We start from the raw sequence: 14686 nt of genomic DNA, 5'->3' as shown, positions 1-14686 counted from the left end.
CCTTTATTTGTAATAATCTGATTGGGTAGCAGTCATGTGCACAAAGCAAACCCCCCCCCCATGATGCCAGAATAGAGCTGGGCCAACCGTAGGCGGTGGAGCCAATGAAAAGGAAAACCCATGTAGACTGAAGTAACGGCCATGCCAAATGTTTACTACGAACAAACGTGCATTTGTTTGCATCATGTGGTTTATTTTGATACGTTGTGAAAATGTTGATTGTGATTTGGTGTGGCTGTTTGTGCAGTCTATGTAGGATTTATTCGTTCCCTGCTCCTCCTTCACAAAAGTTTGCCGAATGGTCCACGTCTTTTCCTTTACAGCATGTTTTCTCTGACACATTTCACTCTCTGGGCGGAGTATTTGATAGGAAGGCCTTTTTCCTAGTTACAGAAGGCTCCATCTTGGTTTGAATGAGCCATGCGTTTTAGCATGTCCTGAAAACAATGAAAAAGGATCTGAGGATGCCCTTTTACTGTGCTTTTGTGGTATATTTTCCCCCATACAGGTCCAGTATGAACAGTGCCATTCACAAATAGATGTGCTTTCCATGAAGGGCCGTAAGTGGACTGGTCCTCCATCTGAATATTAGTGTTCACTGTAGGAAGAATGATAGGTGTTGCTATTGCCCGGTTATTACGCTGATCCTCTGCCAGTACGTTGTCGCTGACCTGGAACAACTGTTCAGGATGGTCACAGCCACGCCAGCAGTATTTATCTGTATGTTCACACCAGATTAATGACTCCAGGTAATAAAGCAAGAGCACTGGCATGTGACAGCCTAGCAACCAGCATGTTAGAATGAAGTCTGCACCTGCAGCCTCAGTGTTTCTCCCAAAAACCTCCAAGCAGCCGTTACCTCTTCACGGGCCGGCCTCCTACCATAACCCCAGTGAAACACAACATATCATGTAATATAAAGAACATTCCTGATGCGTCCTTTACAGCCCAAGGGTTAGCTGCTCCTTTCTGACCGGGGGATGGGAAAGCCAATACTCCTGCAGTGGACTGTCCCTCATCCTCATGTCCAGTCCCAGGCTATAGTATAGTCCCTGCATCGATCTTGATGAGGTTAGAGGACCTTAGACTGGTGGGATGTAGGGAAGAAAAGCTTTCAGGGACTGGTCTTAAAGCATGAAGGGTCAGGTAAGTAAATCCGCTGCACCGGTCCCCCTAGACATAGCTAAGCAGTGTTACTACCACTCCATAAGGGAGGACCTTTCGTTTTCCTGGAGTTCAGCTTTTACCGTGATGTAGGGGGAGGTAGGACCTGTGTGTGGTTGTTTCCCCTCCTCTGCATGCCATAGCCGTCATCAGGAGATTGGCTGATTTGTATACTAGTACTCCTCCCAGCATCAGTAATGGAGACCGCTGGTAATAGTTGAAATAGACATCTAAAGAGCCACAATCCTCCCCCAATCCCTCTTCTTAAAGCAAAGTGCACATGACAAAAATCAAACCTGCAATAGGCAAGCAATCCCCAATCTCCTACAATGCATGTAGGTGTGTTCTCTGTAGGGCAGTGTAGAACATAGGCAGCCATTGGTTGCACTCTTCTCTGGTCAGTGCCAATCGCAGCCCTCTGATACCTGCCCATAGAGGACAACGATTTCTGTTACCAGCAAGGACTAAATTGTTCTCCACATTATGCAAAGACGAGGGCAGCTCCCCTATAATGAGAACAACTATAAAGAGGAAATAGAAATGTATTCCCCGTTCCAGGAGCTGTCCATTCTTGTAGCTCTAGAACCCAGAAGGGTTGAGAAAATAGAAGCCAAATGATCCCCGATGGATGTGGACTGAATGTTCTGGCATCACCGGCTTCCCTCACCATGATCAGCTTTTAATGGCTTTACCTGCCAAAGGATTGCTAGTTGTATAGAGACTGTCTTGTTTTGTACACCTCTGACATCGCATGATCATACAAGTGACATCACCGAATCCTGCGTCAGCCTTCTGTGTCCCCTCCTTGTTTCTGCACACTGAACCGCCCACTGTGGTGATGCTGACTTGTTTTCCCATTGGCAAGCTGGCCAGATGACAAAGGCAGCTTCAGATCTGAACCAGAAATAGGAATACAGCTGCCTTCCCATTGGACAATGAATTGGCTTCACTGCTGAGGTCCTCACAGTGCCCTCCTCCTCCTCTCCACCCCAAACAGCATTCAGCTCCCAGTGCCTGAAAACATCCAGATTGTGCAGTGCTGCCTGATTGCATAACTCCCCGTTCTGATTTCTGCAGGAAGACCATGTAAAGATTTCAGGCAGATAAACTAGCAGTATTGTGAAATACAGAGACTTAACCCAGAACTGGAATTTGTTTTGTTTTTGCCTTGGAGTTCCTGTTTGCTGATGAAGTCTAAACCTCCCTCTAGTTCAGAGTATGGATGGCAGGTAGATGGTTTCAGCATCAGGAATAGTGGGGTAGGTCTCAGTTCTGTGCTTTTCTTACACAGTGAGGATACATCAAATTTATAATTTTCTCCCCAGAATCTATCATTTCTCCCCATATCTATCATTTTCTCCCCATATCTATCATTTTCACCCCGGAATCTATCATTTTCTCCCCATATCTATCATTTTCACCCCGGAATTTATCATTTCTCCCCATAGCTATCATTTTCTCCCCGGAATCTATCATTTTCTCCCCATATCTATCATTTTCTCCCCGGAATCTATCATTTTCTCCCCATATCTATCATTTTCTCCCCATATCTATCATTTTCTCCCCATATCTATCATTTTCACCCCGGAATTTATCATTTCTCCCCATATCTATCATTTCTCCTCATATCTATCATTTTCACCCCGGAATCTATCATTTCTCCCCATATCTATCATTTTCTTCCCGGAATCTATCATTTTCTCCCCCATCTATCATTTTCTCCCCAGGCTTTGACTCTTGTGGTCTTGGGCTGCTCCCTCCATGAGAGGACCATTCAATAATGGACTGCATCTAGCTGCCTAAAGTAAAAGGCTACTCATTGTCACTGGTACAAATTCTGAATCCTGCCTCCAACCCATACCCTCCCCTCCCCCTTCTTTGTATTAGGGAGGTTGTACATGCAGCTTTTGGTATTGTGTGCATGTCTACCACACCTTTCTATGAGGGGCAGGCAATGTTTTGGTGCAACCTTTCCTTGTAGTTCTGGCCAAAGGACATTGGTGTGTGGGCTTGTTGCAGGCCGCAGCACGTCTTGCCATCGCTTTCTCTCACTCCTCCACCTTCCTGGGAAAACCTTTACATAACAATTGGTTCCACTGGAGAGCTCCCTTCAGGAATGGATGCAGTGAGCACGGTCTAAAGTGCCTTATTGCATTACCCTATCATTACAACAGCTGGCATTTCAGTGTATTGTAACCTTTGTTGTCCCTTTCATTTACATCTAGCTCCTCCTTATCGCCCACCAGGGAAGAGTTCCTGCATTACTGGCTTGCTGCTCCCCGGACATTGCAGAGGCAAATGTGAACACTGTATTGTAAGCTACAAAGTATAGGCCGCCCATCAGGATTCCCTGACAAAATGGCTGTCTGCATGCTAACCGAATACTGAACAAATAACTCCGTACAGAATTGGAGCATAATGCCAACCTGTCGGGATTTCTGCCTAGGATGTACCTACCTTCTACAGGTAGGAGCAGGCGCTCAAGCAGTTTCATCCTATTCACTGGCTTTGTAGGGCAATGGTCCTCCCAGTAGCCACCAATGACTTGTGTATAGACATTGCAGTGAAGCTGATGGTTTTTAAATTGCTAATTCATTATCCTGTCATCTCTCAGGTATGGCTTCTTATAAGTGGTGTACCTCCCTCTGGAAGCTTAAAGCCCAAATGAAGTCATAGAAATGGATCTGACGTTTGATAGAGGCGTGCTAACATCTACTTTCCTGCCAGTTGCTAAGGATGTCTCCTGCAGAGTGGGGGTCAACCTCATGCAGTGTACACTATATAAACGTACAGACCTGACGTGGCAGTACATGTCATGGTGGGGACTCCTGTGCTTGTGAGGGTGGCAGTTACTCAGCACAAAGCACAGGGGAGGGAGTACATTGATGGCATATCCAAGAGGGAAAGGCGTTAAAGTATATGTAAAGCCCTCACCTTGTAAACAACCCATTCAGCTTAACATGGAAATGAAAGGCAAAACACTTGTGTATAGATGAAGGGGAAAAAAAAAAGTATATATATATATATTTTTTTTGTTTATGGCTTATAAGCGATTACATTCCCTCTATACTCCTTATGCAGCTGGGGCAAGAGAAACCGCAGGACACTGAACGTCTCAGTGAATAGCTGTGCAGAGGGGGGGGTGTTCAGTGTCAGGATAAGTCTGATCATTGGAGGAGAGCAGGCTGAGTTCCCAGCACAGCTAGAGAAGTGACCACTGTGTACTCTCCTGCCCAGTGTGGTCAGTTTTTTTTATAGTAAAGCAGAGGGACTAGCAGGAACACCAGAGATTTCACACAGAGAATAGGAAACGTTTTCATACAAGTACATAGTACAGCAGACACATATCAGGAATATGAATTGTTGGGTTCAAATATTTTTAAAATTCATAGCATTCTAAAGAGAATTATTTGTGAGACTTCAGTTGGGCTTTAAGGGACCGTATTCCTCATGTCACAAGTTTCTGGGAAGAACTTTATTGGTTGGGCTCAAAGATGGCAGCCTTAATGATGTACATGGATACAGCCACTTGCAGAGGGTGGGAGGATTGGCGTTGCAGTCAGACCTTTGTGTCTAATCCATGGTGTTTCTGAGCTGTGAATTGACTCTTCCCGGGGACAGATACTTATTTAATAACATATGGTGCAGAGGCAATGGCCAGCTTGGGCCTCGTCCTGTAGAGGCTCTGGTCCCTATTGGTCCCTATAGACATGCTGTTTGCACTGGTATTAAATAAGCCCCAAATGTTCTGCAGAAATCTCACAGCTGTAGATTCTATGCCTACTTCATTACAGGGAAAAGAGCACCTGTCATGAGTGCGGATACCTGTAGGAGAAGCAGGCCTCTGGATCAGGGTCTGTATGGGGGGCCATCGCTTGTGTGCATTCCTCATGCAGTGTTGGTGGGGCAGCTCTCCCTTCCCAGTGAAATGCAAGGGCTTATTACACATGGTGTGCTTACATAGGAAAGCAGATTTCCTAGTCAGAGTAAGACTTGGAGGAGATCGCCCTCCGTCGGTTCCAGCACTCCTCCCATGTGAGCAGTACCTGTGACGTCCGTCTATCCCTCCCCTTCTGTTGCACTTCATTCACATTCCCTCAGCCTTGTTTGTATGCCAGTAGCCCTTTGTGTTCTCAGCCTAGGAGCAATAGTTCAACATAATAATAGACGACTTCCAGTTGGTGTCTGGTCTACATCTACACTCTGCTCTGTGAGGAAACACTCACATCTCTTGTGCTGCATTTTAGGGTTAAGTAATCCGTCAAATGTCAATATCATAACCAAGAAAAATATTGTAACATACCTTTTTTCTATAGAAAAAAATAAATTGTATAATTAAGTTTTCGTATGAAACTGAGAGGTGTACCTTATCTATTGTACTGGGAACTTTTACTTTTTTTTTTCTTTTCATTTTTTTTTTTTTATATACATTCTATTTTTTTCCAAGCCCAATGGTAGTGAATTGCAAATACTCTGCCTTCTCTGTAAAGTTGGAAGTCTGTGTTTCAGTTTTGGTAAAGCTGTGTTTAGAGTTTTAGGGACATGATAGGGCTGGGTGGGAGGGGGGTAAACACAGAGCATCTGATCAATTTGTATCTATTTATTTTAACATTTTTATTAAATAAAAGTGAATGAAAAACATTGTCATGTCTTTGTCTTCTTAAAAGTAAAAACCTTGGCCTCCCATTGAAAATAATACAGTGCAACGCGTAAGAACCTGCAGATTTCTCTTCCCCTGTGCCACCACAGCAGAAGGACTTGTAGTTCTCAATGGAATAGACCAGCATTTCTCAACCAGGGTTCCTCTAGAGCAGGGGGTCGAACGACCCTTTCACAGGGGTCCCCTAAGACCATCAGAAAACACATATTTCCGATGTTTAAAGAGCAGCTACTGTGTAGAAAGCAGCTACTCTGTTAAAAGCAGCTACTGTGTTGAAAGCAGCAATATTGGAGGTAAAACGACACTCATGAATTATAATTACTGGGTAAATAATTTTATGGTTGGGGGTCACCACAACATGAGGAACTGTATTAAAGGGTCACGGCTTTAGGAAGGTTGAGAACCACTGGTGTAGAGGTTCCTTAAACAATTTCTGCCTCTTAGATAACTTCCCACTGACACCATTGGTCCTTTTAGCTTTCTGGAAGAGGGTAATTCTTCCCCATGACCCTAAGTGTAAGGAGCATTCTTCCCCCCGACCATCACACTAATGTATCATGAGTTGTAGATATAGTCACTTTTAGCAGAGGTTCCCTGAGACCGGAAAGTTATCTCAAGGGTTCCATGGTGTTGGAAAAAAAAAAAACTGGAATAGAAGTTAGGTAATCAGAGCACTCAGTCTGCCACTTCCAGCTCCGTGTCCATACTTTCAGATGGAGGAAGAAGAGACTGCAGGAGCCTAGCATTGAATCCAAGATCTGCTGATTGTGGATGCAATACGTTTCAGGCTCCCACAAAAACAATAAATGAATTTTCTTTCCCTGCAAAATTATCTGCATGCATTTACCATATTTTCCGCTCCATAAAACGCACTTTTCCCCCCCAAAAAAGGGGGGAAAATGTCAGTGCGTCTTATGGAGCGAATATAGAGCGACCGGTGCAGTATTTCCGCCGCTGACACTGTGTCAGAATACCGGGCTGGCCACTCAGCAATTCCCTGCAGCAGGACCTTACCTTAGTCTTCCCGCGTCGGCATCTTTAGTGTGGGAACCTGGCTGTGACAGTCGGGTACTCACTGCGCATGCACAAGAAGTGCTGCACTTTATGAATGGCCCAGCGTCTTCTGGGACCTGTCGTGGCCCAGAAGACGCCGGTCTATTCACAAAGCGCAGCGCTTTTTGTGCATGTGCAGTGAGTACCCGACTGTCACAGCCAGGTTCCAGCACTAAAGGGAAGACACCTCCGTGGAAGTGGGAGCGGGTACCTGTCAAATTCAGATACCCGCTCCCCCTCCCTCCCCAAAGGTCCACAGTCTCTGGTCATCCCCTGCACCGTGTCCGCGGTCTCTGGTCATCCCCTGCACCGTGTCCGCGGTCTCTGGTCATCCCCTGCACCGTGTCCGCGGTCTCTGGGCATCCCCTGCACCGTGTCCGCGGTCTCTGGGCATCCCCTGCACCGTGTCCGCGGTCTCTGGGCATCCCCTGCACCGTGTCCGCGGTCTCTGGGCATCCCCTGCACCGTGTCCGCGGTCTCTGCCCATCCCCTGCACCGTGTCCGCGGTCTCTGCCCATCCCCTGCACCGTGTCCGCGGTCTCTGCCCATCTCCTGTACCGTGTCCGCGGTCTCTGCCCATCTCCTGTACCGTGTCCGCGGTCTCTGCCCATCTCCTGTACCGTGTCCGCGGTCTCTGCCCATCTCCTGTACCGTGTCCGCGGTCTCTGCCCATCTCCTGTACCGTGTCCGCGGTCTCTGCCCATCTCCTGTACCGTGTCTGCGGTCTCTGGTCATCTCCTGTACCGTGTCTGCAGTCCATTGGTTCAGAATATTTTTTTTCTTGTTTTTCTCCTCTAAAACCTAGGTGCGTCTTATGGTCAGGTGAATCTTATGGAGCGAAAAGTACGGTACTTATTTTAAAGGTGGACTTAACCTTTAAAGATGGTGCAAGTACAGAATGATTGTTCCAGAAATCTAGCACGCACCTACCTTCTTCTCTTTGCCATGACAGCACAGCGTATTTTTGGCTTTGAATGAGGCCATGTCCACCAGAATTGAAGTGAGCAGGGCTTGACATGCTGTGCTTTGGAATTCACACAGGCATTGATGCCCCTATAGCAGGCATCTCAACTTTCAGGTGCTATGTGCAGCCAACCCATTGAAGACTGAGGATGCAGCAGCTGTATGGACATAGGACCACCGGCTAATGTGACGAGTTGGAGCTCACCCCGCACCCGTTAGGAGCAGCAACTGTGTCCATTCAGCCACTACATCCCAACAGACCTTAAAAAGAACAAAGTCCTTATTATTCCCCCCCATATCTCCATAACCCCCCCTTTGCTGATAACCTGTACTCTCTGTGAGCACAAACAGGATTTGTGGCAAATTCCTTTCCTCTTACTGAGCTGTAAAGCACATTCACTGTAGTGCACTACAAAACATGCAACACAGAATGCATAGCATGACCAAATCTGCATCTTCTACCATGTAGACACGGGTTGTAAAACATTCATCATGCTGTGCAGATTTTAAAAATAGTGCAGGTCTGTTTTCTATTTAGTTGCAATGCCTTTAACGGTGGTCTCCAAACTGCGGCCCTTTGCTTGCCTCTATCCAGCCCTCGGAGTACTATTCCTCCCACTGCCACCAACAAGGAGGCGCCATTTCTTCCACTGACACCAATGATGGGGCACAATTCATCCCACTGATCTAAACAATTAGGTACTATTCCTCCAACTAATACCAAGGATGAGGCACTATTCCTCCCACTAGAAATTCTGAAGGACCCTCTGCACACTGGTATATACCCTTTAAGCAGACTCTGCAATAAATAGGGATATTTAGTTCACACATATTGCAATACATGCTTAAGCTGGCCAACTGCGTCAAAGTAATCCCTCTATGGCCAGTCCTACTCTGCTCTGCCTACGCAAATGCTACTGTGGACACAATGCTAGCATAGGGGAAAAGACACAATGAGGAGAGCTACCAGGTTCAGGTCTGACTACTGACCCAACAATACAACAAACGAGATCCCTGTGCTCAAATCCCAACCTTGTAGCTCTCCCCATTGTGTCTTTTCCCCTATGCTAGCATTGTGTCCACAGTAGCATTTGCGTAGGCAGAGCAGAGTAGGACTGGCCATAGAGGGATTACTTTGACGCAGTTGGCCAGCTTAAGCATGTATTGCAATATGTGTGAACTAAATATCCCTATTTATTGCAGAGTCTGCTTGAAAGGGTATATAGCAGTGTGCAGAGGGTCCTTCAGAATTTCTGGTGTTAATATCTGGTTACACCCCTTTAGCACCTGATGGATAAATGCATGCACTAGCTGTTGGGATTTGAGCACAGGGATCTCTTGTTTGTTTTACTATTCCTCCCACTGACACAAAGGATGGGGCACTATTCCTGCCTCTGGTGTCAGTGGGAGGAATAGTGCCCCATCCTTCGTATCAATGATGGGGCACTATTCCTCCCACTGACACCAATGATGGCGCACTATCCCTCCGACACTGATAATGGGGCACTGTTCCTCCAACTACCACCAATGACTGGACTCTAGTCCTCCCACTGACTACAAACACTGTCTTTTTTTTTTTTTTGGTTACTCCTACTGACATTGGGGCATTTTCTACTCCCACTCCCTCCGATAGCCTGAAGGACAGTAAACTGGCCTTTTGTTTATAAAGTTTGGAGACACCTAGCCTATAACACACAAAATACTACAGGTTAATATGTGCAATAACTTTGCAGAATAGGAAGTGTTTTGAATGACAGTATGTTTAAAAAAAAAAAAAAAAAAAAAATTTGGCATTCACGTGATACCCTTTGTTGCCAAACTTTCATTTTGATTGATGGCCAATACAGTACTCCCTGCATGTCATTTTCCATAAGTGAGTTCATTATACAAAGCTACCAGCAGAGGGCACAATGTGACCATTTCCTTTAAAACACACACATTACAATACAGGCCTTGAGATACAAAGGGAATTGGTAGCAATTGCTGCACAGCAAGCCCCATAAGGGAATTGGTAGCAATTGCTGCACAGCAAACCGCCCCCCCCCCCCCCCCAGGAAAGAACATGCAGGTAGGGAAATTGCAAAACACATGCGGAGGAGCATCAAGCAATAAAAGCATGCCAGGATGCACGCACCTTCCCAAAAACCAAGTATGAATCCAACAACATAAATGGGCCCTGTACTGAGAAAGCCAGCCATGTTCACACAGGAGAGAATTCAGCCTCAATGAGTCTCATTTGGGGAAAGAACTAAAAAGAATAGGGCAGCTACACAACACCACTGGTGGCTGGGATTGGGCTCAGACATTCTGCTCAGGATGCCGGAACTGCATTGCATGTGGCTGGGATGGCACTCAGATTCTGCCCAGGGTACTGGATGTGCACCGTGGGTTGCTAGAATGGCATGCAGATATTCTGCCCAGGCTACTGGACCTGCAGCACATATACAGTTGTGGCCAAAATTATTCAACCCCCACTGAAATTGAGTGTTTTGGCCAGTTTGACATTGCTTTTGATCATTCAGTCATCTTGCTTACATTTACATTAAAGAGGCACTTGTAGGTCAGACAAATATAACATAACAGTTATAATGAAATAACCACAAATGTCTTTTCTGTGCTCACAGCATTATCAGTTTTATTCAACCCCCAAGTGACATTCAATCTTAGTACTTAGTACAGCATCCTTTTACAGTTATAACAGCTTTTAAACGTGAAGCATAGCTTGACACAAGTGTCTTGCAGCGATCTACGGGTATCTTCGCCCATTCTTCATGGGCAAAGGCCTCCAGTTCAGTCACATTCTTAGGCTTGCGCACTGCAACTGCTTTCTTTAAGTCCCACCAGAGGTTCTCAATCGGATTTAAGTCTGGTGACTGCGATGGCCACTCCAAAATGTTCCAGCCTTTCCTCTGCAACCATGCTCTAGTGGACTTGGAGGTATGCTTGGGATCATTGTCCTGTTGAAAGGTCCAACGTCTCCCAAGCCTCAGGTGTGTGACGGACTGCATCACGTTTCCATCCAATATCTCCTGGTACTGAAGAGAATTCATGGTACCTTGCACACGCTGAAGCTTCCCTGTACCTGCAGAAGCAAAACAGCCCCAAAGCATGATTGACCCTCCACCATGCTTCACAGTAGGCAAGGTGTTCTTTTCATCATAGGCCTTGTTCTTCCTCCTCCAAACATAGCGTTGATCCATGGGCCCAAACAGTTCTAATTTTGTTTCATCAGTCCACAGAACACTATCCCACAACTTTTGTGGTTTGTCCACATGGCTTTTGGCATACTGCAGTCGACTCTTCTTATTCTTTGGAGACAGCAAGGGGGTACGCCTGGGAGTTCTGGCACGGAGGCCTTCATTACGCAGTGTGCGTCTTATTGTCTGGGCTGAAACTTCTGTACCCACATCTGACAAATCTTTTCTCAGTTCCTCAGCAGTCACACGGGGACTTCTCTCCACTCTACGCTTCAGGTAGCGCACAGCAGTCGAAGTCAGCATCTTCTTTCTGCCACGACCAGGTAGCGTTTCAACAGTGCCCTTTGCCTTGAATTTGCGAATGATGCTTCCTAAGGTGTCTCTTGGTATGTTTAACATCTTTGCAATCTTCTTATAGCCATTGCCCTTCCTGTGAAGAGAAATCACCTCTTCTCTTGTCTTCCTGGACCATTCTCTTGCCTTCACCATGTTTGTAACCACACCAGTAAATGTCTAGAAGGAGCTGAGTATCACAGTCATTTTAAAGCTGCCTAATTGGTGCTTATTATGCTTGATTGCTGCTCGGTGACATCCACAGGTGTTTTCAATACCTGATGGAAAGCACCTGTATGAACCTCTGTTCTTCAGAGTGGTAGTCTTTAAGGGGTTGAATAATTGTGGCAATGAAGAAACCACATAAGAACCATTTACTACTGTATTACATAAACAATTGATGTCATTTTAGTTGCATTTGGGTAGTTACAACGTCCTTGTAGGATTTGATTCTGAATACAATTCCAAATGTACACTATAGTCCCTAAACCCCTTTACAGCATTGGGGGTTGAATAATTTTGGCCACAACTGTAGCTGCAACAGGGCTCAGACTTGATTTAAACCACATACAGGGGACGTTTTCTAGTAGAAGGAACAGATGACCCCGATCTACGAATCCATCATACTTCCCTTTTTTATATATGTAGCTGTTCCTCCAAGCTCAGGTTCTGCAGTAGATTCTGGGTGGAATAAACATGAAGCTGTGCGCCCCCCCTGGGTCATGGGATAAAAAGAAACTTAAGCCTGTAAAATGAGACTGAACACAGGAGATTTGGCATTAAAAAGGCAAATTCTTTCAGGGATAATGCTGTTGGGGGAGGTGAACGCCATCACACAACACTTAATCACAGTTTCTGTTCAACTGGCAGAAAAGAAAAAAAATCCTTCTTTCCAATTAGAGATGTGTAAAAGGTAACAACTGCCATACATCACTTACACCAGTAAAGCAAATATCCTACATAATCTCAGATAGGGGGGGGGGGTTCCAGGGAAATATATAGCAGAGATTTCTTTTTTCATTTTGAACATGTTACATCTCAAAGGAGATGTATAGGATGCTATGGCTGAAGCTCTGATAGCTGCTCATGCTGTGGGGGGCCTCGATGACATCCTGGGCACTAATTAAGATTTGTAGTCACCGACCGGGAACCATAAAGTTCTAGCAGTTTTTATAGCCGGAGAATTAGACAAACTGCCAGGAAACTAGCAATGCCAGCGTCAGTGTGTTCAGGCCAGGTGGCACATGAAGCATTGTTCGGGTTTACATGCACTTTAAATCAATACCCCTGCCCTCTGCCATAGCCAATCTCTCTTATTCCTGAATAAATACAATTCAGTTTTCTTTCAGTTGGCAACAAAGTCAGGATATCCCAAAATAATGGAAATTTCTGTTCCTGTAACTGGCTCTGCTTCCTCTTAGCATAAAACTTGTTTAAAACTCAGCATCCCCTTCCATTTAGAGGCTGGGCTTCCAGCTCGGTGACAATTTCCAGAGCCAAGTCTCCTATAGTGAGCGGTGCAGTGTGATGTAGACTGTTGTACTCATCGGTGACATTTACTGCATGGGGAGTTTCAGCTCAGATGGCATACTAACACCTAAAGGGGTTACCAGAGATGTGAGACTTCAAACAACTCTAGGACTGAGCAAGCAAATACAGAACCATTCACTTGGCACTCCTTTTAATATATTTCAGCAAATGTGCTGTGGTGGCCTATGCGCAGTAAGCTGAGATCAGAGGCAGGAATCTGCAATAATCTGTGTAAACCATCACACTGCATATGGCTGATGACTCAGCAGTGTGTGCAATACACCTACTATTCTAAAGTAAGGTGACAACACTTTTCAGAGCCTACAGTTCAGTAGTCTGTATCCAAAATGGACAAATAGTGACACCCATCCTAAGCACTCTTCACATGGTTTTTCCTCTTCTATTGCTTATCAGCTAACAAAGTCTGATTTCAACCATTAGCCAACATGGCCCTCTGGTATCACGACATATTTCAGATTGTTAAAACCGAACTCCAGGCAAAAATCCAAATGCACAGATGAAATGCACATATGTGAATGGTCTTACCCCCTTACAGAAATGTAATTCTGAGCAGTCGTATCTGTGATTCTTACACCTTGAACAGCCAAAAGGGCCTCAGTTTCTCTGTTGTAGTGAAGGAATGCAGTGGTGGCCCCTTGCAAGCCCCAGCCTGCTGATTGGATGATGAAGGAGCAGCAAAAACACTTGACAACTCATGATTGGCTCCTAGTGCTGACCTCTCTCTTCTAGCCTATGTGCTCCTAGCATGGGGATGCCAGGAAGCTTAATAAAAACAGATTCAGGTACTTATACATTTAAGGATTTTTAAAGGAATACATAACTGCATTCAATTATTTTTATATGCCGTTCAGGCTGAAACTACTTGAACCAAGACTGTAATCTATTTATATAGCACCAAAAGGTTTGCTCAGCGCTGTACATTATAGATCATGATGGTTTTTTTTCAAAATCTAGACTTCTCCTTTGTCCTACAAACAATAAACCTCAACCCCCCAAATCCCTTCACAGCAGCCAATTACACAAGACTTCAGGCATCTCTGCAACATATGCAAATGCAAATAGGAAACCAAGTAAGAAACAGTACATACTTTTATTCAATATCTTAAAAAACCGTAATCAAGTAACAAGCAGGAATCCCGTCCTGTCCTCAGCACAATGTCCGACTTGATATGAATCATAAATAAATAAAATATATAACATTCTTACATCAAATCGGGATCAGTGGTCTTTCCAAAGACTTCAGTGTCTGTGACTACATATTGGCATCAGGCCTGAGATGGTGGGATTCGGCTGATTGTCTGCAGATGCCTCCGAAGGCAAGAAGAGGAACGGGTGTAGTGTTGAGGCGCTCAACCGTTCTTGACTGAGGCACGCGGATCCATAAAAACAATGCAGGCTTCCCTCTCTGGGTAAGGCAGTGGAGCCAACAGGCACGGTGCGGCTCGATCCACTCAGTGAGAGCCGGGTGAGGTCTGTGTCTCAAGAGTCCTACCTCTCTATTGCAGCTAACCAGAACAAATCTATTTTGTTCCCATCATCGGTTCCTCTCAGCCGCAATGTATTTCAGAGCTGCCGATCCGTATCTCCTGGACAAGTCCTGGTGGAATTCTTCCTTTAGTGTTTTGACGCACTCGCGGTAATTCTCACTGGAGCGAAATTTGGAGATATCGAAGCTGGGAGCGTGAGGCATGTGGATGATGAAAGCGTTGGGCAGCACCACCAATTTATAGCCCTGGATAAATGGCACAAGATATAAACTTTTAAC

The 14686-nt window shown here is 45.4% G+C and overlaps 1 protein-coding gene across 3 annotated transcripts in view; it reads right to left on the bottom strand.

The window, feature by feature from the left end:
* Window positions 1-13992: 13992 nt before the first annotated feature.
* Window positions 13993-14686, bottom strand: part of LARGE2 (LARGE xylosyl- and glucuronyltransferase 2) — a 94697-nt gene continuing 94003 nt past the window's right edge. For all 3 annotated transcript variants that reach the window (XM_089686771.1, XM_089686772.1, XM_089686773.1), the window contains exon 15: window positions 13993-14653. In XM_089686771.1, coding sequence (XP_089542897.1) covers window positions 14456-14653 — 198 coding nt within the window. In that variant the 3' untranslated portion in view covers window positions 13993-14455. The remainder of the gene's footprint in view (window positions 14654-14686) is intronic.

The sequence above is a fragment of the Staurois parvus genome, unplaced genomic scaffold (assembly GCF_062004578.1).
Source record: "Staurois parvus isolate SC_StPar_1 unplaced genomic scaffold, SC_StPar_1.0 ptg000410l, whole genome shotgun sequence".
In the NCBI taxonomy this organism is placed as follows: Eukaryota; Metazoa; Chordata; class Amphibia; order Anura; family Ranidae; genus Staurois; species Staurois parvus.
Note: the sequence above shows the minus strand (reverse complement) of the source record. Positions and strands in the feature narration are given on the sequence as shown.